The following is a 24,198-nucleotide window of genomic DNA, read 5'->3' on the forward strand; positions in this document are numbered from 1 at the left end:
CCCATTACATCTTCTGGGACTTCAATTTCCATAATCATTCTGATTTTGTTTGGGTCAGTTTTTAACCCTTACTTGCATACAATTTGTCCCAACAACTTTGAGGTACCATAATTTTCTTTGGATTCAATGCCACACGTGCTCTTCGACATCGCTCCTGACATTCTCGTAATGTTGAAAGGTGGGTCTTCTTTTTGATAAACATTGACCAATCATCCAGGAACGCCTTAAACTTGCCTGTTGCCATCCTGTCAAAGATGTTGAGTATGATCCTTTGCAATGTTGCTTTGGCGTTGCACAATCCAAATGGCATCTTGTTGTATGCTTAGATTTCGTATTCTACAACAAAAGTTATTTTAAATTTATCTTCATTAACAATAATGATTTGGTTGCAACCTGAGAACCCGTCCATGAATGAGTATATCTCATGCCCTACCACCTCCTCCAATATGCAGTCTATGAATGGTATTGGGAACAAATCTTTGATTGTCACTACGTTTAGACATCGAAAATCTTCATAGATTCTAATCTAGTTTGCTTCCTTTAATGAAATAATGATTGGGAACACCCACTCAATAGTTTGCACTTTGAAAATGATTCTGGCCTCAAACATTTTCGTGATCTCTTCCTACACTTTGGCTGTATAATTTTTGTTCATGCAATACGGTCATTTCCATATGGGTCTCGCCCTGGGTATTAAAGGTATCCTATGTACGCATAGTTTTGATGTTACTCCTTTTAAATCCTTGTATGTCCATGTGAACACATCTTTCTACTATAGGAACATGTTTAATGCAACTCCCTTGAGTACAAGATCCTTGATCGCCCAAGTTGATTTCTGTTATATTTGGCTCCTTGTAATTTACCTCTTTGTCTTCTTGGAATTGGTGGGCCAATGTGTTGTCTATCTTGGTTGTCCCTTCCTTATACTCCTTGTACTCCTTTGGGTATGTGTCCTCATTCTCCATTTTAGCCACTTCAAGCATGTTACAACTTGGTTGGAACATCTCATACTCTTCCATCTGCTAGTGGAACAATCCTTTAAGAGAATTGGTCTCGTCCTCGGAACAACTATGGAGTCTGAGGACTCCTTCCTCATCTGGCTCCATTTCTCTATTCCCATCGTACTCCCCTCTTTCAGAATCTGAATGAGATGCCAACTCGTGGCTCATAGTTTGGTTCCACAAATCAATAGTATACCTCTTCCCTACACTTTTAATCGACAAAGTGTTCTTCCTGTTATGATTAGCTTTAACCATCACTAATCATTCCCTGCCAAGCAAGGCGTCATACCCTTCCTTTTCTAGAGTGATGACCACAAAGTTCAGGAAGAATTGTTGTGTTCCCACTATCACCTTTTGGGCCATGAGCATACTAAGTGGTTTTATGCTGTGTTGGTCTGCCCCTACTAGATGGAAGGTTGGTGGCCAGCGTGTTGGTTTGTCAAGGGCTTTCCATGTCTCCTCTGGAATTATGTTGACTCTCAACCCTCCATCCACAATAGAGTTGGTGAATTTGTGATCATAGTTTCTATTTCTACTATGGTTGGAGTCCTTCCTAATCTCAATGTTAGTAGTATTGGGTTTGTAGCTGTTGGTTCCTTATTGGGAATATTCATATTAACATCCTCTTTTGGGAGCTTATTCTCTCCATGGCTGGTGGTACTCCCTTCTGTCCCTAAAATTGCTACCATTAGTTGAGGTAGTGTATCTAGTAAGTCAACCACGCTTACTACTATAGTAGTTTGTAACATTTGTTTTATTATATTACTTTCAAATACCAACATACGGGGTACTTGTCACCTCATTATTGCATTTAGGTTCCTCTACTGCCATTTGTGCCTCCTTTAATCTTTCTTTTTCAGTTTGAGGGTCTAGGTATGTAGCCTTTTTTGCTTGGAGTTTAGTAATGGCCATTATTTCTTCTTTAGGCTCCTTCACTTCCATCATGTTTATTGCCTTTCCCTTTGGACAATTGACATCCTCGTGATCCCCTTGTCCATACCATCGGCACAACATATGTCTGCCACTTTGCTGGTTCTAACATTCGTGCGCGAAGTGTTCCCATTGATTACATCTTTGACATCATATCACTGGATGGCCTTGTTAACCAAAATGCCTTCCCACCAAAAAGTTGATTTCAAATGTTGAGCCATCTAATGGTCATACCGTTTCAAATATTCAAATGATCAAATGTTACAAGTTTAAACTTTGACCATGTCTTTTATCCTAAGTCTCGCGGCCTTATTTCATGTATGCCTTTGAAACTTTTCAAGTTGTGACCGTGCGATTCGCATAGTCGCAGTGGGTTAAGTGCTAATTGGAGTTCAAGTGGCAAAGGTGCGATTGCTTTGTGCTCGCATCATTGCAGAGTTAGTTGGCTCAACCAAGGTTAGGGTCCTGACAGGGCGATTGCGTTGTTTTCGCCTGATCGCAGGGTGAGTTTGGCATACTGTGGTTTAGGTTGCGACAGTGCGGTAAGGGAAAAATCTTCAGTGTTTCAAGGATGCATTTCGCACCATTAGATCTCTTAGATCTATGGCTAGCACGCTATCGCAACATGTTAAGAAGGAAGCTACGATTAGAGTTGCGATCGAGCGATTTATTTGTTTCGCTTGGTCGCAAGGTTAGGAGGTGAACCTCAGGTCAAAGTGGTGACGGTGCGAATGCGGTTAGGATCTTAGTCTTCGCAGGGTCGTGGCGGTTAATAGAAAGGTGTCAAGGGCAGGTTGCGAAGCAACGATAACCAATTGGTCTCGATTTCACAAGTACGAACTATTATTGAAGAAAGGTGGTGGCAAAGCTGCGATCACAAGCAATCTTGTGATCATAGGCGGTCCAGCACAAGATATAAGGTTGAGTGCTGGTAGAGTGGAAAAATGATAAAGGATGATTGGTCCACGTGGCAAGGTTTGATGGTTTGACTACAGTTGACCGAAGACACAACTGATTTGGCGTACTTACGACAGAGGAAGCAACTCTTTGATGATAGATCTGATCTTTTCGATCTCCTGCGACCACTTTCATTGTTCCCTATGTCTGATAAATGCAAAAGAACACTCCATCGCCGCTTGTTGATCCATCTATTTAGTCAGAAGTTAATGATCGCCATTCTTGACCTCTCAGAGCTTTGTTTGGTGGACAAGTGAATTGCCAGCATCCAGTTTTGTACCAAGATTAGATATTTTCTAGATTTGCAATAGTGGTTGGATGTAGTGGTTGTGAAGTCTTTCTGTCATAAATATCTAGTTATGCTTAAGCTATAAAAGCACATTTTGTAACTTCTCTCGGCTAGTTGATTCTTCTCTGTTTCCCTTGGCATGTTTTGCATGCACATTGTAAATTCCCTTTGCCTCTAAGCCATTGTAATTCTTTGCTGTATCTCTTTCAGCCATTAACACACTGTGCAAGATTTCTTTGCCTCTGGTTAATGTTCTTGTCTATATTTTGCAATTTTCATGATTGTATCTATTTTGGCATTTGAATGATATTGAGTGAAGTTTCTTCCAATAGCATTCTTTTGTTGTTTGATCTACATGTGGTTGTTAGATTAAGCAAAGTATGAATCCGTATTCTTTGAGGTTATAACTGGTTAACTGCGCATACATGGGCAAAGCTAGGATCAAACATCTTATTTTGGTGCATCACCTCCTTAGAATAGATTAGGTAGTTACTTTCATGTATTCCTTCTCCCTTTTCTCTTCAAGTGTAGTTTAAGTGCATCTTGATAGCAGAGGAAACCGACCTTCTCCGGAGACTCAACCTCATAGTTCAAGTCCCACAGCTTGGAGGTTGTTTCCATGTTTCACAAGGTTGTCCTTAGGTAAAAACTTTGGATAAGGGTGCAAGCTTTTGTGACAACAGGCCTTTTACATTGTACTAGATGCGTCTTCGTGGTGTGTTATTATTGTTGTTGTTGCCTCCTTGTCTATTGTTTTTATAGCCTCCTAGGGAGGCATTGGGAGTTGTGTTTCATGGTGGTGTGATGAGTGGTATAGCTTGTTCGGTGGTTTGATGTAGTTGCATACTTTGTACCTTCAAGTTGTACAGGCATTCCTTGAGGGCATGTCCAACAACTTGACAGATGTCACAAAATGATTTTTTGGGACAATTGTTTTTGGTATGTCCTTCATTTCAGCACTCAGTACACCATAGTTCTTTGCCTTCTATAGTTTCTTTTTCTCCTTTCATTGCTTTCATCATCCACATCATGTCTTTGCGATGTGCTTGAATTGTCCTTGACTCTCCTTCGCTTTCTTCATCGCTGCTGCCATCACTCAGCCTCTTTTTGTTCTTTGTCATTTTGTTTTCACTCTTGCGTCCATAGCTTGATCACTTGCCTCCTTATATGTGGACGACGATACCACCTTCATTTTTCTCCGAATGGAAGGGTTTAGTTCTTCTATTAACCATCTTTTCTTTAATTCATCTGCTGGTTTATTTTCTAGCTTTCCTATTAGTTCCTTCAACTTTTGGTTGTTAAGTTTTATTGATCTTTGATAGATAAAACAATTACAATGAAATGGAATTCTTACTTGTACTATAGAAGAGCAGAGTATGTCTTCAAATAATGATGATCTCTTACTGACCAGGTTCAATATCTTCCTTTTATGATTCGCTGAGAATATCACCTGTATGCTGAATGTGCTCTGAATGCTGTATGCTACTGTAGGTTAGATTTAAATAAAATATATTGGAAATGATAACAAAGTATAACTTGCAGATCGCTGGATCTTGTGATGCCGTGAATTGATTACATTCCTCAACGATCTGCTCTCTTTAAATATGTAGACGGAGAGTCATGACCCTATGTGACCAAAGGCCACGTAGAGTCATGCCTCTTTGGTGGCGTGACTAATTGCCCATTAGTTAAGACAAACTAAATATAAGTGATGAGCCCAATCTCAATACAAGTAATGTGCCCGATAACACAATCATTAATATGCCGATGCAATCAATGATTGCCTTACTGCTTTAATATGCAGTTAACATACTGCCTATAGGCAATGTGTTGCAAACATATATTAATCCAAATACACACACACACACACACACACACATATGTATGTTTAATAAGTAACAATGCCAGTTTGTCTGAAAACATAAACATTGATTAGTACACCAGATAATCATCATTTACTTCTACTGATGCTAAAACATTAACACTCCCTCTTTAGCAAGGTTGAAGTAAAAACATCTTTAGAATTTTAGTATAGAATACCTGATCGCTTTATCTGATCTTCATACACAATGAACAGTTATAAGTCAGATAATAAAAATCACAAAATTATGAACACTTATCATAATGTATATTATAATCTCTAATTGTCTGAAACAATATCTAGAGTAACCACCATGAAAATGTTACCTATGATCTCTAATTGCTTGAAGCAATGTCTAGAGATGTCCATAGTAATAACATGAGATTTCATGATCTCTAATTGCTTGAAGCATTGTCTAGAATGTCCATGAAAATTTGTTACTCATGATCTCTAATTGCTCTAGGCAATGTCTAGAGATGTCCATGATAATAACATAAGTTCGTTATCTATGATCTCTAATTGCCCGAAGCAATGTCTAGAGATGTCCATGATAACATGCCTATTATTTACAAGATCGTCACCTTGTAATTAATTACCTTGTGAATAAATATGTCCATGAAAGATTGTCACCTTTTATTACATATGATGCTACTAACAAACAATAGAAGCATAAACTCACATGAATTTAAAATTTAATTTAATATTCAATATTACAAATTAATCATACCAAGTTTTTCTCTAAAGTATTTCAACTTCACTTTAGGAAGAGGCTTGGTAAAGATATCAGTTGTTTGCTCATTAGTACAGATATACTCTAATTGAATGATTCCTCAATTCACCATATCTCGAATGTAATGAAAAGGAATTTCAATATGTTTGGAGCGATTGTGGAATACCGGATTGTTTGAAAGCTTGAGACAACTTTGATTATCACAATGAATCAAGTGGGCTTCAAAGGTCTTTTAAACAAATCTGCTAACAACTTCTGTAGCCATACCACTTCTCTAGCACCCAAGGAGGATGTGATGTATTCTGCTTCGGTGAAACTTAATGCAACTGAAATCTGTTTTCTGCTGGACCAAGAAACCATGCGAGATCCTAAACTGAAGCAATATCCAGAAGTACTTTTACGTTCAATAGGACTGCATGCCCAATCAGAATTTGAATATCCATGAAGTTCGATGTTGACTTTATCATATTTGATTCCCATTTCAGTAGTACCCTTTAAGTATCTCAAAATGTATTTAATTGCATGTAGATGTATCTTCTTTGGTGCACACATGAATTGACTCAAGGTGTGAGTAGCATAGCATATGTCAGGACGAGTATTAAACAAATACATTAAAGATCCAATAATTTGCCTGTAGTAAGTAGAATCTGTAGGTTTTGATTTGATCACATCATCTTTCAACTTATGTAGATTTACTTCCATAGGAGTAGCTGCAGGTTTACATTCCATCATCCCAAATTTTGTTAAGATGTCAATTGTATATTTTCCCTGATTTAGAATAATGCAGTTATCCTGCTGCCAGACTTCTAATCCAAGAAAGTAGTGAAGTAGACCTAAGTCTTTGATTTCAAACTCTGTTGTGAGCTCTTGTTTGCATTTCTTTATGAGATGTTCCTCACTTGTTATCAACAAATCATCAACATATAACACAAGGATAATCATATCATCACCATTTGTTTTGAAATATAAGTTGGGATTAGCTTCATTTTTGGAATATCCTAACTTCAGTAGGTAGTTGTCTATCCTTTCATACAAGCTCTGGGAGCCTGTTTGAGACCATAAAGTGCTTTCTTTAACTTACAGACGTGAGTTTTGCTGTCATGAGTACTGGACCCTTCTGGTTGCTCGATATAGACATCTTCTTCAATCTTGCGATTAAGGAATGCTATTTTGACATCCATTTGGTGTACCTTCCATCCATTGGATGCTGCAATAGCCAAGATGGTTCTGACTGAAGTATATCTAGCAACTGGAGCAAATGTTTCTTCATTATCAATGCCTTCTTTCTGTGAGAAACCTCGTGCTACAAACTTAGCTTTGTATTTTTCAATGCTACCATTAGATGCATGTTTAATTTTACTCAACCATTTAGAAGAAACAACTGATTTGTTCTTAGGTCTTGGTACAACATCCATACATCATTTTTAATAGAGTCATATTCATCAATTATTGCTTCTTTCCAAGATTGATTTGAAAGTGGCTTCTTTAACACTAGAAGGTTCTGTTTTTATAAGTTCAGTTAACAATTCAACATAACACGATTGATTTCTTGTTCTTTTGCTCTCTTGCATTACTTCACTAGGTTCAACATGATTTTCTTCTATCATTTTCTTGGCCTAGAGTGGCCTCTTTTTACTATTGATATTTTCAGAATCTTCATGATCAGGCATAGTGGAAGAGGAAGGTTCAAAATCATTCTCCCTCTCAATTTCTGTTTGTTGATTTTCATCTTCTTCAAGAATAGACTATTTTCATCTTCTTCAAGAATGGACTAAGTGACAAATTCATCATTGTTTCTGGAAATTTTAAAGGCAGTATCTTCTTCAAATTTCACATCTCTACTAATCTCAATTGTTTTTTGACCTGGAATGAAGATCCTGTACCCTTTTGTTGTTTCACTATGTCCAATAAATATTCCCTTCTTTCCGAAAGATTCTAGTTTTGTTCTTTTCTCTTTAGGTATGTGAATATAAACTGGACATCCAAATATTCTTATATGACTTAGATCATGTTTAATGCCAGTGAATACTTCTTCTAGAGTGGTGTTCTCTAAAACTAAGTGTGGACATCTGTTTTGAATGTAGATTGCAGTGTTAGATGCTTCGGCCCAGAAGGAAGTATGAAGGTTTTGATCGTGCATCATTGCTCTGGCTGATTTAACAATTGATCTATTTTTACGTTCCGCAATTCCATTCTGTTGAGGATTATAAGGTACAGAAAACTCCCTCTTAATCCCAACAAAAATGCATAAATTCTTAAAAGTATCAGAGGTATATTCACCTCCATTGTTTGATCTTAGAGTTTTTATTTTATGTCCTGACTGATTTTCAACTAAGGCTTTGAATTCTTTGAATTTTTCTAGGACTTTAGTTGATTCCTTTTGCTTCAAGAAATAGATCCAGGTTCTTCTGGAGTAATCATCAATAAAAATTATATAGAAGAAGCATCCATTAAGAGAAGGTACAGACATAGGACCGCAAAGATCAGTGTGGATGAGTTCAAGGATGGATTTGGATTTGTGAACACTTTTAGGAAATGATTGTTTAGAATTTTTACCTAAAGCACATCCTTTGCAAATACTTAAATGATTAGTTTTTAGGCTAGGTAAACCTTTTACAATTTTTCCTATGGATGATAATGCCCGGTAGTGAAGGTGACCTAGCCTCCTATGCCAAATTTCGGTGGAATTTAAAGTTTCATGACTAAAAGCTAGGTTTAAGTTTTGATTATTACAAAGTTTATAAAGACTTCCATCTCTAAATCCGATGGAAATGGCTCTCTTAATATTAGAGTTCTTGGGCCAAGCTAGAACTTTGTCATCTTGAAATGTGATTTTGAAACCTTAATCAGCAAGACCAGAAATAGATACTAGATTTCTCTTAATTCCTGGTACATATAAAACATTTTTGAGTTGTAGTGTAATTCCTGAGTTTAGTTGAATTGAACAGGAACCAATTCCTTTAATAGAGTGAGTAGAGTTATCTCCAATGGTAACTTCTTCTAAGGCTTGTTCAAAGAAGGTTTCAAATTTGTCTTTAAAACCAGTGATGTGTCGAGATGCTCCACTGTTGATGATCCAAGTATTGTTATTAGAGTCTAATTCACTCAAAAGGGCTAAGTAAAAGGCGTAGTTTTCTCTTTCTACTTTCTCTTCACCCTCTTCTTTGATTTCTGCTAAGGCTGCTTGAATTCTCTTCTTTTCAAGACAAAATTTGTGGGGGTGACCAATTTTGTCACATTTGAAACATCTAACTTTAGACCAATCACGTTGCTTGTAAGATTTGTTAGATTCCTTTTTGTTGTATTTGAATTTTCTCTTCTTATTTGTTTTTATATGAAGTGCTTGAATCTCTCCCTCTTGATTTGTGCTTAGTCCTCTTGAGACTAATCTAGATTCTTCTTGAGTGCATTCATTTTTTAATATATCAAATTTTGGAAGTTCAGGTCGAGAGCTTAATCCTCGAATAAATGTTTCCCATGATAGCGGAAGACCTCTCAGTGCTATCATGCTGAGTTTTTTGTCATCAACTCGACTATCCATTGTTGCAAGCTGATCTTTTAGTTCAAAAATTCTTAAAAAGTATGAGGTGATAGATTTTCCATTTTTCATCTTTATGTATAGTAGATCTTGTTTTAGAGTTAATAATCTACTAGTATTGTTGATTTCAAATGTATCTCGAATTGTGGAGATTATTTTAAATGCAGTCTTGAGACTAGATATGGACGGTAGGATATGATCTTTTATTTAATCTATAATGATCTTCATTGCTTTGTTATTATGTCTTTTCCATGTTACTTTCTCTGGCCCATTTTTAGGTATAGACATGTTTGATTCAATATATTCTTCTAATTCCATTTCCCTTAATATTATCATTACTCTAATTTTCCATGAAGAGAAATTAGACGTACCCTCAAGCCTATCTTCTAGTCTCACATGATTCACCATTTTAATGGTTTAAGGTTTTAGCCCCTTTTTCTTAAAAAAAATTGAGATTTTATTTTTTTGTAATGGTTTTTCTTATCAGAATGGCTCTGATACCATGTTAAGTTTTATTGATCTCGAATAGATAAAACAATTAGAATGAAATGGAACTCTTACTTGTACTATAGAAGAGCAGAGTATGTCTTCAAATAATGATGATCTCTTACTGACCAGGTTTAGTATCTTCCTTTTATGATTCGCTGAGAATATCACCTGTATGCTGAATGTGCTCTGAATGCTGTATGCTACTGCAGGTTAGATTTAAATAAAATATATTGGAAATGATAACAAAGCATAACTTGCAGATTGCTGGATCCTGTGATGCCGTGAGTTGATTACATTCCTCAAGGATTTGCTCTCTTTAAATATGTAGACGGAGAGTCATGACCCCCGTAGAGTCATGACTCTAACTGCCCATTAGTTAAGACAAACTAAATTTAAGTGATGAGCCCAATCTCAGTACAAGTAATGAGCCCGATAACACAATCATTAATATGCCGATGCAATCAGTGATTGCCTTACTGCTTTAATATGCAGTTAATCATACTGCCGATAGGCAATGTGTTGCAAACATATATTAATCCCAACACACACACACACACACATGTTTAATAAATAACAATGCCAGTTTGTCTGAAAACATAAACACTGATTAGTACATCAGATAATCATCATTTACTTCTACTGATGCTAAAACATTAACACTAGTGATACACTCGAACACTTTCATTCTTCCATTGACATGTGTTGTATATTTTGGCCACTACTTCATTATCATTTCTTAGTGGCTTGAATTTCGCCTCAAAAGCCTTCCTTAAGCTAATCCATGTTGCCTTTTGTGCAACTGGTAGATATGTGTACCAGTATACCTCGCAAGGTAGCTGTAAAAGTTTTAGCCAATAGTCTTCATCTTCTTGCTCTCCGGCCTCCCAAATGGTTACACTCTTTTTATATTGTTTCGTTGGGTCTTTTGATCCTTCCCCTTTAAATTTTGGTAGTTTTTGTTTTTCTGGTGTGTTTGACATTCTTCTTCCTATGTTCTGATCGTTTTCTTTGTGGGAATTCCTTCCTTGCCCTCCAGGTACGCTTCTAGTGTTATTTGGCAGCGAGGCTTCTCTTCCTCCCCTTCCTTCTGGTATACATTGGTGGTACCAGTAATCCTACCATCTTGGGGTCTCTAATTCCGTTTGCCCTATGATTACCTTGTCAGAAATGGCTAATCCTTTTATTCTACATATCGTATATTCAAACAAGTCCGCTACTTCTCCCTCTAAGATTCTCTCTTCATCTTTGCTATGGGAGTCCTCAGAGTGCTCAGTCTCTTGATTCCTTCCCAAACTATTTGTATCCTCACCATTTCTTCCTGTGCCAGTTGTTGGTTCCTCCTCAATGGTGCTTCCGCCTAGTAGTCCTTTTTGGTGATACTCGTTGCAAATGATATAATCTTGTTGGGTTTGTTAGGCAAGATTCCGCAATCTTTGCTACCTTTCCACTTGTTGGTGTATTAGTAAGGATTGCCTTGCCTCCTCTTTGCTTCCCTCCAAGTATGTTTTTTTTCTGCCATCTACCTTTATTGGCAAGGAGGGGCATAAATTGCTCAACTAGAGTTCGTTGTGCGGTTACTTGTGTCTCTAGGTTCTTCCTCTCTACGGGTCCTTAGAACCTTTATAGTACTTGTTGCCTTCTTCGCTCCCTTTGGATAACCTCTCTTTGTTCTGCCACTTTCACTAGCCTTCGTGTGAGAAACCTTGGAAGACTCCTAAGGAGATTGTACAGAACTTCATTCACAGTGAGTTTGGCTTGGACCATATCAGTGGGGAGAGCCCTCTACTCTACCTCCTACCATACATATTGGTCTATCGCTATATCCCACGCGTGAACCAGGGTCTTGTATCAGTTGATCCTCCCTCGTAACTTCCTCTTCCTCGATGTCACTATGAGTTGGCATTGTCTTCTGCTCAAAAGGTTGGCCCATTACGCTTCCATCTTCCCCCTGTCTACTTAGACCTCAGGTTTGTACTAGGAAACAATGGCATAAATGTTATCTGCCAAGTGCCAATTGTAGCAGAGTTTCGTACCAGGAATGGGAGTAGTTATATGTCGTACGTGGAGAGATCCTATGCCAAGTATGGAAACTACACACAAGAGCTGTATGCCAATACAATCATAACAGTACACTAATAACCAAACAGGCACATTACACAAACACAACAAAATATCACTTAATTGATTGTACCAAGGAATTAAATTACCAATACCAATGCTCCCCATATTACAATACCATTTCAATTCCCAATGATCCCTACATATAGCGCTTTGGTTGGTTACGAGAAACAACCATGGTGACTATTGGTACATAAGTGTTCCTAACAACTAGATTATGCACTTTACTTAATTACAACCTACAAGTGTCTTGCAAGATTAATGTTTAGATGGTGTAAAGGAGAATGGTTTATTGAGGCTACATAGTTATAGCTTTCTCTATCCTGTAAGCAGGCTTTTTAAATTAATAAAATATTATTACTGTTACTGACCAAAAAAATAAATAAATAGAGAACTACAAGTTTATTAGTATATATCCTTAGTTCCCTCAGCTTTTATCAATCACATATTGCCACTTAATGAAACCCATTGCAAGCTATATGATATATCTGAGAATCCTCTGTAGGAAATTTCCAAATTTTAAAGGAATTTTGAAAGAACACAAATATAGATGCAAGGATATTTTATATGTATTCCCCTGATGTCTAGAGACATACCCATATGAATTTCCAAGAGGGGAAGCATTTCCAATATGGGAGATGAGTGCCAAGGTTGAGATAAGAGTCTACTGGTAATGTTATATACTAACATTTTTGATTGACAATTAGATCCTCATGGCAGCATAACCAGAACAAACATAAAATAATTAAAATTTGACTTACATGTTGAATTTCATTAGTATAATATTGAATCACCAACCTGCACTATTTTGAGATCTGAAGGAGTTTTTGGAACAGTCATAGGCTATGCAGTTGGGGTCATGGCACATTTGAAGAATTGTGCCTTATATGCACTAGACATCCATAAAAAGTTCCTTATTAAAAACCTTAACACATTAAGGATTAATGGTTCATTAAAGAAACAGAGAATGTGCTTATGTGATGATAGTAGTAGTTTGGTCCCAGTGTTCTGGATATAACATTTCAAATTGCAACTGCAAAACTGATTAGTGGAATACTTTAAAATGAAAAAAATAACAGCTGATGTGTATAAACTAAACAGCAATCTGGAAATTCTGCAGGTAATTACAAGGCTTTAGGACTTAGGGAACAAAAAAGGGCATTTGTTTGGTATTGCAAACTTTGGTCTCTACAACGTTATTTTATTCTTCATTTTTCATTTATGTGCATTAAAATAGCTTTGATCTTATATGTGTGCTCTGTTCAGCTAATGAAGCCTTTATCTGCTTTATTGTGCATTGTATACATTTGTACACCACATGAACTCACTTAGAAACTTGAATGAATTTTTAATCTAGTCCACGTGATAAATTTTCAGGTTAAGGCAAGTTGTGCAGCTATGGCACTTAATGGATTATGGCAGCTGAAGAAACTGGTAGTAAGATATTGTGATTGGGGAGGAAGCAGTCGTGGAATGAGGTGTGCATAATCTTGAGATAATGTTTCAAATTTACTGCCGATTCTCTTTAAAAATTCTATAGTTGCGTTTTGTTGCAATACATGTGACAAGAAGGAATATTAGTTATGTTTTGCCTCATAATGAAAGTGGTTACTAAACAGGTTGCAAATTTGTACTTGTGCACCATAAACATACAGGCATATCCCCAAATATTTGTCGGTATTTGGAATGAATTAAAAGTTAAAACTACCACTCAAGAGTGAAGTATGCTTAGTTCAGAGACTAGCAAGTTAATGGTGGTCTCTTGCCTTTGATGCTTAGAATAGTAAAGAATGGCATGTATTACTCTGCTGAGTTTAAACATGTTAGAAGGATTGAATATTACTCTTAAAACAACATTTTCAAATTTGCTTTTCAATGCTGTTCCAATTTTCTCTCTTGTATTCAGTATGCTCTAAGTCTATGAAATGGCGTTTATTCCAAAATGCCTGTGCTTGCAACAATTCTGATGCCATCTCTACAAACATAACGAGACTCAAACTGAGTCATATGTGCACATTTATGCATGTTGAAGCTAAAAGCCGTATTCTCTACATTTGCATTGGAACGCATAGAAATTACTTTATTACAGGAAGCTATGTTTAGATGATTGGCCACTGTATTATGGCATGGATAATGGCCTGCGAAAGCTCCCTAAGAGAACTGTCTTTCCAATTGCAGTGGCTGACATATTTTGTTTGTGCATATGCCAAAACCCTAGGAGCACTATAGGTTTTCACACAGTGCCTTCAAGCTCTCAGACTAAACCATGCTACTTCTAGGACAATAAAAGTATGCCTCGTGAGTTTGATCCCTCAAAGATTGTGCAATTACAGAACATGGTCCAATGTTGGAGAGACTTTGTTGTGGTCCAGTTTAGAGACCACACAATACGATTTTCTTTCTTTAGTATTGACTGATAGACCATTGTGTTGACCTTTGATGGAGAAACTATGTTGTGGTTCAGTGACATGGAGATGGTCTTGTTCTCTAGTGGCTGTGATACCATATTGATATCCAATGCTTGGGGAAAACACGATGTTGTAGAAAATTGGAATTGAGTTTTATGTATTTTGATCTAGGTCCCTCTTCAGAATTTGCTCGATTCTTCAAGAGGGACACAATTGCAGTGGGATTGTGATTTATTTACTGTCTTGTTGTCACAACTCCATGTTTTGTCCCAATTTTGTGTTTTTTTATGGGCCAAAACCACACAGACCAAATCACTATCCTCTTATAGTAGACACCATTCCATGGGTGTAACACATGATCCCTATATGGGAGATAACACTGCAGAAAGACAAACAAGGAGAAGCAACATTAGTGTTATATAAATATTTTAGCACTAATTCTGAAAATGTACCAGGAGGTTGTACATCTGGAAGAAAGGAATCATCACTAAACTAATAATTCTCAACCATCTTTTATGGATGAAAACTTAAATCGGCAAGTCTAAATATTGAGGCGGCCATCTTTAAATGACTAGTTGAATTTAGGATAATGTTAGATTCATTAAGCACAAGATAAAATGGTAAAGAATATGAAAGTGGATGCTAGCTAAGCTCCAAGTAGATTGTGAAGAATTTAACAATGTAACTTAAAAAGGATAAGAAGTCATCTATTGAAAGGAAGAAAGTTTGCAAATGATGAACGGGGTGAGCACGGTGGATGCTCAGATTCTGTTTGTTCTTAAAGAAACAATTATCCTTCTTCTCTGAGGGAGAAAAACTAAAAATAAAATGTCTAAAGAACAGAACATGTCAAGTCCCTCTAATCTGTTGATTTTTGAATTTAACGTGCATTTGATTCATCTAGTTACATACAAAGGAATGCTCCTAGATCTTTTAAATAGCATGGGATGTCAAAGGACTTGATTAGGAAGTCCAAGGAACCAAGAAGCTTATTGAGTTTAAAGCAAGATGCAAAGATATATGTCCTACATAATTTGGCACTACTATCATACCATGGATCTTATTGATTGCTCCATAGTCCAAAATGTCAGCTTTAAGACATTCTAGTGAGGGGTGCAGATTACGATCGCATTGTGAAATGTAGAAAGGAATTGGCTACACCATACAACTTGCTAAGGAAGAATACAAAACAACTCTGTTCGGGAGCCTCTCTATCAATAGATGGGAAGTAAATTGTAAACCATCTCAAACTTATAAGCCGTTTGTTAGTTATACAAAAGATTCTGGCAACCATGAGAGAAGCCAAGTGGAATGCACACAATCTTCTAAAATTTACTGGTTCATGCAAATTGTTGAGTTTTTATAGCTCAGTTTGGAGCTTCTGCACAGGTTTAGTGTGAATGTGAAAAAAGTTGGAAGTTATTTCTCTTTTGTAAATCACATCAGCTGTAAAATAGAAATCTTCTTTTATGTTAATTAAGTCTAATAAAGTGTGGATAAGCATTAATGATTGACTTATCTTCCAAGTCATCTCCTACCTGCGATAAGATTGCTATTTTTTATCTGAATGGCATAAAGATGGATGCAAGATATAAGCTTGATAACTTAGTCAAGTGTTATAATTTATGCAATTGTAAGGAACAGTTGAGGAAGTTTCATTGTAAGCTTTTAAAGCAATGAAAAGCTGATTTGAAGGTGTAAATTGCTTGTGTGTATTTGTTTCTACTTCTAGAGTTTGAATTTCAGTTATTTTGTGATTTATTCTATGTTTTCTAACATTAGTATATTATCACCTAGATTGAAATTTTATATAACGGATATAGGAAAAGGGGCCATCAATCCCAATAGTGTTTTGATCTATATCACTTGCCACTTGGTGGAAGACGTTACCATTTTCTATCTATGTTGCAAGAAACAGATCATCTTTATGTTAGTAAATAGATTTCTCACTGTGCAGTTTCACTGGAAAACAATTTGACCCATCCGATGGGCCAGCGACAAAGCTTAGAATAATTGGAAAAACCACTATTAGATTAGGGATTTTTCTTTTGTGTTTGACAAGGACAGCTCTCATGTATTGTAAGTGTTTTTCTGGGGTATGCTTATAACTAAAAAGTAGGAAAGACTTGAACAACTAAAATTGAAATAAAAGAAAGAAAACCCTAGATAGACTAATATGAGGCCAAATATATAGTCTTTATGGGAATGAAAAAGAATTTTAGAATGAGAGGAACAAAACATTTAATTCTTGTAAAGAGCACTTTTGATGAGAAGTTGGCGACTAGGGTTTGAAAGAGGGAATATCAGTTAACATTAGAAAGATACATCAAACTAGGGTTTCCAGATTCATAGTTTTGAAAGCAACCTTTTATCTCATATTTGATTGCATTGAGTAAACATAAATATTGGATGAAACTAATTGCATTCTCCACATGACAAAATATTTAAACGATGGCTGCAAATGTGATAAAAGAACAATCTAAAACATAAAGAAGTAACACAAAGGCTCATAGTCCAGCAATATCATTCTTTATTTAATCGAAAAATGAAGAGCTCAGAGGCCTTTTTTGCTCCAATACAAAGTGAGAATGGAAAGTCTCTGGTAGAGAACCTTTTACAATCCATTGTTTTAAGTTTTAACTGTATATTGGAAAAATAGTGCAGTTCCCTCCCAATATTTGTCTAATCTGTCCTATGCATACTTTATAATATATTAAAAATGATATTGTGAAGTCCTTTCAATGAGCATACATCATCTAACTAATGAAAATATTTTGAGTTTAAATATTAATTAAAATGGACTTTATAATAAAATGTTGAGCCCTTGCTGAAAATTGATGGGTGCATGGTAGTTGTGGTTCTCATTGAACAATTCACAATGTAGGTTGTCTATAGATGAACATTCCTAGAAGCAAACCATAGTACACCTCATGTACAAGAGTCAATGATGATTTTTGAAGTTATCTTGCCTTTTCCACAGTTCCAGATATTCGTATGATCCTCACTTTCATCATTGTCTTACTATTTTCCATTTACCAAATTATATTTAATGAAAATCCATCGTGGGCACATACCAAGTTTACACTATGCTGTGGTTCCTTTCCTTTTTCCCAATAAAACTGTGAAATCCCACAAGGGTGTTGGGAAAAAGTTCTTGCAAGTCCATTTGTGTCCTTGGCAAACTAGCATGTTGTGTCTTGATACTATCCATTCCATTCTAATCAAATACCCCAAAGCATAATGCTTCCAACTTGTATGGACACTTTGGTGCAGGAGCACCCACAATAAATCAATATCAAACCTTGGATCCAAATAGAAAACCTCAGATCTCAATATAAAACCTCGGAAAGATTAATCAATAGGCATCTAGACCAAAATTGTATGACCTAGTTCCAAGATTGGCATTGTTATAAGCCCGTGGTCAACTAAGGTCAAAGATGGTCAAAAGGCCTAGAATCTTAGGGTTTTGGATGATTTCATGTTTTATCATGTTTAGGACCTATTTGGGTCATTAGATTTAAGTTTTCATAACTTTTGCTTATAAAGCACAAAAAGTGCAAAAATGCAAAGTTGCATGAAAAGTTGTCAAGCAACTTTTAAGCAACTTTTGTAAATCAAAGCAAAAACTTCCCCAATGGCCATAACAACTTTGAAATGTTGTTATGACCATTGGAAGGCCTATAATAAGCCCTTTCAGGCGGGTGATAGGCAGAGAGAAGCGAAGGAGAGAATGTAATTTCAATTTTCAATCAATAAAAATCCCTGTTTTTACTGCAACAGCCCGCTGTCCTGTGTTGTACAAATTCGTACGGATTCTTCCAAAGTTTGAGACCTACATTTTGGATAGGTGGATGAAGTAGCTTTCCAATGCTTCTGGTGTGAAGTCTCCATCTATTCTCTAACTCAAGATACTTACATTTTTATATAAGTAGATCCGGATTTCTTGCTAACCTAGGGTTTTGAAACATTTTTAAGCATGGAGAGGATTTAACATGAGAATTTAACGGCCTCTGGTGAAATCCTAGTATTGGATATGTATTTTAAGATGCAAGTGGATTCAAGTTTGTTCTTGTAGGTATCCTTGAGAAATTTGATGCCCTAGGCATGCATTTCCCATGTGCATGCTAGGTAAAGGATGCAACATTTCCCACAACTCCAACCAGATTCGGCATCAAGGCTTGAAATCAAGCTTGTAACTTGTCTAGGGTTGTCCTCACATGTTCCCCATCATTGTTTTGCAGGATGGAGTCCTAGAAAATGTACTTCCTTTGTAAATGGAGGCCTAATTGCCCTAGTCGCCTAAGCGAGAAAGTGAACAAAAGCCCATTTGTTTGTGTCATCAAACCTTGGTGCCTTAGTATGTTTTGTAAGTCCCAAAAGGGTGTCCAAAACTGAATTTTGTTCCCTGGGTTGTGTGGAGATATTTCCTTTAAAATCTGATTTTCATCAAAGGGGCTATCAGTCTTTTTGGATGGTTTAATAGAGCAACTATGTGGAAATACTTATATAGTTTGGTTTTAACCATTGTTTCATGTCATTGGTGACCTAAATAGACTATTCCCATGTGTTGGAGTCTTCCTTGGTCATTTGAAGAAGTTTAAGGTTGTTTTCCTAAAACTGGTCAATTTGTGCATTGTGAGCAACTTGTGATAAGTTGTCTTGTTCATAGGGTTCCCTAGTGATTAGGGTTTTCGCTTGTCTTGGGTGTAGGGTTGTGATAACCTGGTATCATCCTTGTAGCACTTGTGATTGGTGCTTGCACATTTGATCATCTTTATCAAGAGATTTGGTTGAAGGACTTCAGTGAAGAGGGTTTTTGGACTAGTTGATCACCTTGTGATCAGTCCCACTAGGCTCCATTGCATCACACTTGTTCCACATGCTCTAGTTATAAGCTTGATACCATGAATGTTTGGATCATTGCAAAGCATATCAATCAAGGGAAGTTCATGCAGATGGTTTTTACTAAAAAAATATCTTCCTTGATATCATTGCCAAAAATATTCTCACCATCTTAATTGCAAACCCATGTTATCATGGAAGCTAGATCAAAACAAAAACCATTAATACCCGAGACAATGAACTATGGGATGATTGCATGTTGCTACAACTAGAATAATAATAGAACTTGCCCCTAGGTTCAAGTATGAAATTGAAACTATTATTTGGATCTCTAAAAGACAATATTGGTCCATATTATTTCCTTTTATAGTATGATTCAATGCTTGTGTACTTCTGTAATAAATATTTGGAGTTTCTGATTGCATCACATCCACAATTCATCATGTAGGGGTTGATAGGGAACTCAAGGAACTAATAGTGGGCACCTATAGCCCAAGATCAGTTGCAAAACAAAAAAAGGCCTTCCACAAGAGAGTATGGCGATAATAGAACTTGCTTGATTATGGATCAAAACTGCACAATGATGAATAATGGACAAATATAATATGACACGTGTGATCTTATGATAATACAAAGTTTACAAGCTAATTTATTAAAAATAGGCAAGCTTTGGTATAGAATTAGACAAGATCATCGCAAGTGTATTCATCCTATGTCACAAGACAAACATTAAATAACCTACGACACAAGAAGTAAATGCCATAAGTTCAGATAAGATCTAATGACAACTAAGACTTCTAAAAAGATTTCTAGGACCTATCTGTTGAGTATGTTGTCATTGATGTCAAAGATTGATGATCAAGGTCATATAATACTCAGAGGATTACTCTTTAGTAATAGAAAATTTGGTTGAGCTGCTTGGTTGGTTGTTTGGGTTGCTTGAGGTGCTTGGCTGCTTGCTTGAGCTGTGCGGTTGTCTACCTTAAACTGTTTGCTTGTCCTATTCAGCTGCCATGTCAGTTTCAATGCCATGTCATCATTGAATATTGCAAAAGAGTTGGGCATTGGATATTAAAAAAGGGACGATGACTTTATTCTATGCCCAGACAACAATTATGCTAAAGGGAGACATGGGTATTTATTGGGGGCCTGATGTTATTGTGCAAATATATGTGTGCTAAATGTTTTGTATAAGTTTGGTTTGTATAAAATAGGCCATGTGACTGATGTAAAAATAGAAACAGTATTATTATTGTTAGGCGTTTCGTATGAAATGAATGATGCCATGTAATGAAAGTGTGGTGTGATGATATTATTAGCTCTGTGCTATGTCACAGGGTTCGGTGATCTTCAAAGATGAAGTTTGAAATCCGTCAAATATTCAGGGGTTCAAAAAAGTTCGATCAAATTCGCTAACAAATTCGTGTTAAAACAAATGTGTTTGGTTTGCTTAATTTTTTCTCTATGTTGCCTGCTTTGTCTGGCATGCGAATGGGAAAGAGGGTTTAAGCCGCCACGTGAACAGGAAAGAGGGTAGTTTTCACGACAATCTGCTTGTTAAATGGTTTTTCTCCCCAACCCGTCGTTGACTATGATTACTCATTCTTAGGTTCCGTCTGATTTTCTGTCATCTTCATTGGACTTCTACAAAAACAAATTGCAGGTTCTCGATGATCTTCAGCGGCAATGAACAAGCCCATGCCGACATTTCCAAAAATTTCATTTCACTTTATGTTTTGGTGGTTTATAATAATGCGGTTTATATTGTTATTATAATGTATGTAATTTGTATTTTATTAGTAATATATTAATATTTTTTCTTTATCAATATTTTAAAAAAGAATTATTAGAAAAACATTAATGTTTAATGTATATTTTGTTTATCTATTTTATTAGTAAAATCTTAATAGTTTGTATGTTTATCTATTATTATTAATTTATTTATTATAATTGCTTATATATATTTATTTATAAATTATATAAGTTGAATTTTATGTTGAATTTTTTCGAAATTTTTGGACTTAGTCGAATTTCATCCGAACTTCATGGTTGTCGAATTCGAACCCGAACTCGAACTCAAATAGTATGTTACATTTCAAGTTGACAAAAAAAGACTTTATTTGAGACATGCTTAATTAATTGATTGGCATGATGAGAAATGCTACTTCAGTTTAAACAAGATGAAAAGATAATGGAGAGGGCTGTTGCAAATAACGTGGCTACAGATATATGTATCTATGTTTTGGTCCAAAGACTTCTGACTTTGGTAACATCTTGCAGTAAGGAATGAATTGTTTTTAATTTCAGATGGAACTGAAGACTGGAAGTCATGTTGTTGATTCAAGGAGTCCAAGTGATCATTAAAAGGGTTGGTATATGTTAAAAACAAAGCAGCATTTTTAGAGCAAAGTTGCATGTGTTTCTTTGGAGGAGAAGCTTCTTTTGATATGTTGGAAACAATATCAAGGTCTGTAAATGCTGCTTCTGGTTTCAACTGCGTGAGGTTTTTCAGCATCAACGTTTTGGATCACACTGTGTGATACATCATCAGGATGAAGAAGAGAGCAGAAGGATAAGAATGAAAGATTGTAGACCACAAGCATTTACAATTATCACGGACTGAAAATTGAGTGGTGTTGAATATCAAGGTCTATTTTTTCAGGAGATGTGTGATCATGTGTTGAGTCCGTATTCTGCAGTGTTTCAGATTTAGGGCCATAGGCAATGTCTATCTTAGAGGCTATGCTATAGAAAATGGGATTTTTCTGTTTGATAACAGCGTGAAAGAGTTTATGCAGGTAGTGTGTATGAAGTTCTGTTTTTGCCATTGAAGAGAGACAAGCACGAGATATATTTTGGAGCAGCATTAATATTCAGGTTGTGTAATTTCAGAACTTTTGTTAAGAGCTGTGCATGATGGAGGATATTTTTGTTGAAGCTTTGTGGTTATTGGTGTGGAAGTGTTATTTTAGATTCCATGAATTTTTTTTTTTCCTTTGGTGCCTAAATTGGGGTTGGTGCCTCAGCTGACCTGTGTCAATGCATCAATGTTTAGAGTTCGTGCTTCATAGAGGCTTGATGCTCTTTGAGAGTTGGTGCTCACATTTGTAACTTGGGTTGTTTCCCATTTTGTTATTGAGAAGCTATTGTATGTCCGTTTTTTTTACTCGTAAGGGTTTCCCACAAGAAATTTTGTATATGCATCTTCATCGTGGCTCTTTTCATGCTTTTTGTGGTTTTATGGCTTTAAATTTTTTGAAATACTAATTCAACACCCCACCCCCTTCCCTCAGTATTTCTAGTGCACTCTTTTTACTAGGTAAATTAATTAGGTAAAATACCTTGTTCACACCCGCACTCTCCCTTAGGTACGACTTAGGAAGTGGTTGACAAATGTAAATGAGACAAAGATGTTGATTATGGGTCCCAACTATTAGTCCATTGTAAGTACCCATTTATAGATGATCTTTCACAAGAGTAAAGGAGTAAAACCACATGGGAAAAACTCCTCTTCAAGAGAGAATAAAAAAATAATTATGTACAAGTGATGAAGTTATGAGTGAAGAACTCTAACATGATCCTGTTAGAAATAGATAATGCTGAGAGTGGGGGAGGTGAATCAGTATTCTACAAAATTTTGCCCACAACTGGATATAATAAATTACTTTACAACATGCATAAGAAAGTAAACCAACAATGCTGAATAGTAAATAAATCCATACACAAAGAGAACTTATAACACCATATTTTGTTATCTAGGGAAACCCTGGCCAAGGGAAAACCTCGGTGGGGATGACACCCACAAAATGATCCACTAAACAAAAGAATCTTGTTAAGGATATTGACCCTGTTAGGAGTCTATGAATTACATATAGTGTCTCGGTCCTTGTTAGAGGACTAGGCCCTGTTAGAAGTTACTTCAACCCTGTTAGGAGTTGGTACAACAATTACATATGTATGCAAGAAGAGCCCACTACCCTAACATGCAATTATACAATATAGTGCTTTTATGCAAAATGAGATAGATACAAAAACCTCTTTATTGGTGACTGTTGTACTTCCCATGTCTCTGATCTGTCATCAGAATTTGCATCATATAGCCTTCATATAAGCTTGCATATCATATACATAGTTCGCATGCTCTTCATATACTTCGCATTGACATCACACTACTTCGCAAGCATCAAGAACTGTCAAATCATTTCTGATATTCTGACAGACAGTGTCAAACATTTGCGCATCATGCTTTGCTTGAGCTTGTGCCACTTGTAATGCCCCGTCCGGAGATCCTTGGAAACAAGGATAAATATAAGCCAAGATAATTTTTTTTGAACAAGTATGAGTGCACATGACAACATCATACATGGATCACTTAGATTACAACGGAAGACTAACCAAACATCCTAACACCAATGGATCTCCAAACACTACTACTGACCAAAACGATTGACAACGGAATACGCAAAACTGAATTCGAATCAAAACATTCCAAATTCGAAATGCGACACCAAAGGATTGAAGAGCACCTAAGAGGGTAGCCAAAACACTTCCCGAAAAGTTTGGGTCAAACTGAAAAGTGCCCGCTGTCCGCCAGGACAATTTTTTGCAAATACCAAGCGATACTTTAAATCAGCATTGTGCGATGCTTTCTAGTATCATAGGATCTTTCTCAAGAACGGATGCGATACTTTCAAGGTTTGGGCCACACTCTTCAAGAGGGTGTGCAATACTTTCCCAGTATCGTACGACACTACTTCAAAGGGGGTGCGATCCTTTCTAGTATCGCACGACATTTCTTCTTAAGAGGTGCAATACTTTCCAGTATCGCACAACAAAACTCTATTGGGCGTGTGACACAATATTGTATCGCCCCATGCTGACACATGGTCGCCCAGGAATGCAAGAAACAAACTCTAAGGATTAACTACAGAGCAAAGTAACAAGAATCGGAATCGGATCGAAATCGGCAAGGCCGAATCAAATCGTGAATCGGCCATGAATCGGAATCGAATCGGCCATGAATCGGAAAATTAAA

At 36.4% G+C, this 24,198-nt stretch overlaps 1 protein-coding gene and 1 pseudogene across 2 annotated transcripts in view; one reads left to right on the forward strand and one right to left on the reverse strand.

The window, feature by feature from the left end:
* LOC149552134 (large ribosomal subunit protein mL43-like) overlaps positions 1-24,198 on the forward strand; it is a 120,199-nt gene that overhangs the window by 61,156 nt on the left and 34,845 nt on the right. The window contains exons 2-3 of one of the 2 annotated variants that reach the window (XM_089787617.1): positions 7,853-7,979; positions 13,291-13,391. In XM_089787617.1, coding sequence (XP_089643743.1) covers positions 13,312-13,391 — 80 coding nt within the window. In that variant the 5' untranslated portion in view covers positions 7,853-7,979; positions 13,291-13,311. The remainder of the gene's footprint in view (positions 1-7,852; positions 7,980-13,290; positions 13,392-24,198) is intronic. The other variant, XM_089787616.1, reaches the window with a different exon arrangement.
* On the reverse strand, positions 5,979-6,497 carry LOC149552135 (secreted RxLR effector protein 161 pseudogene; annotated as a pseudogene).

Source organism: Cupressus sempervirens, chromosome 6 (genome assembly GCF_028749045.1).
Source record: "Cupressus sempervirens isolate cs-2001-9-10 chromosome 6, ASM2874904v1, whole genome shotgun sequence".
NCBI classification, from domain to species: Eukaryota; Viridiplantae; Streptophyta; class Pinopsida; order Cupressales; family Cupressaceae; genus Cupressus; species Cupressus sempervirens.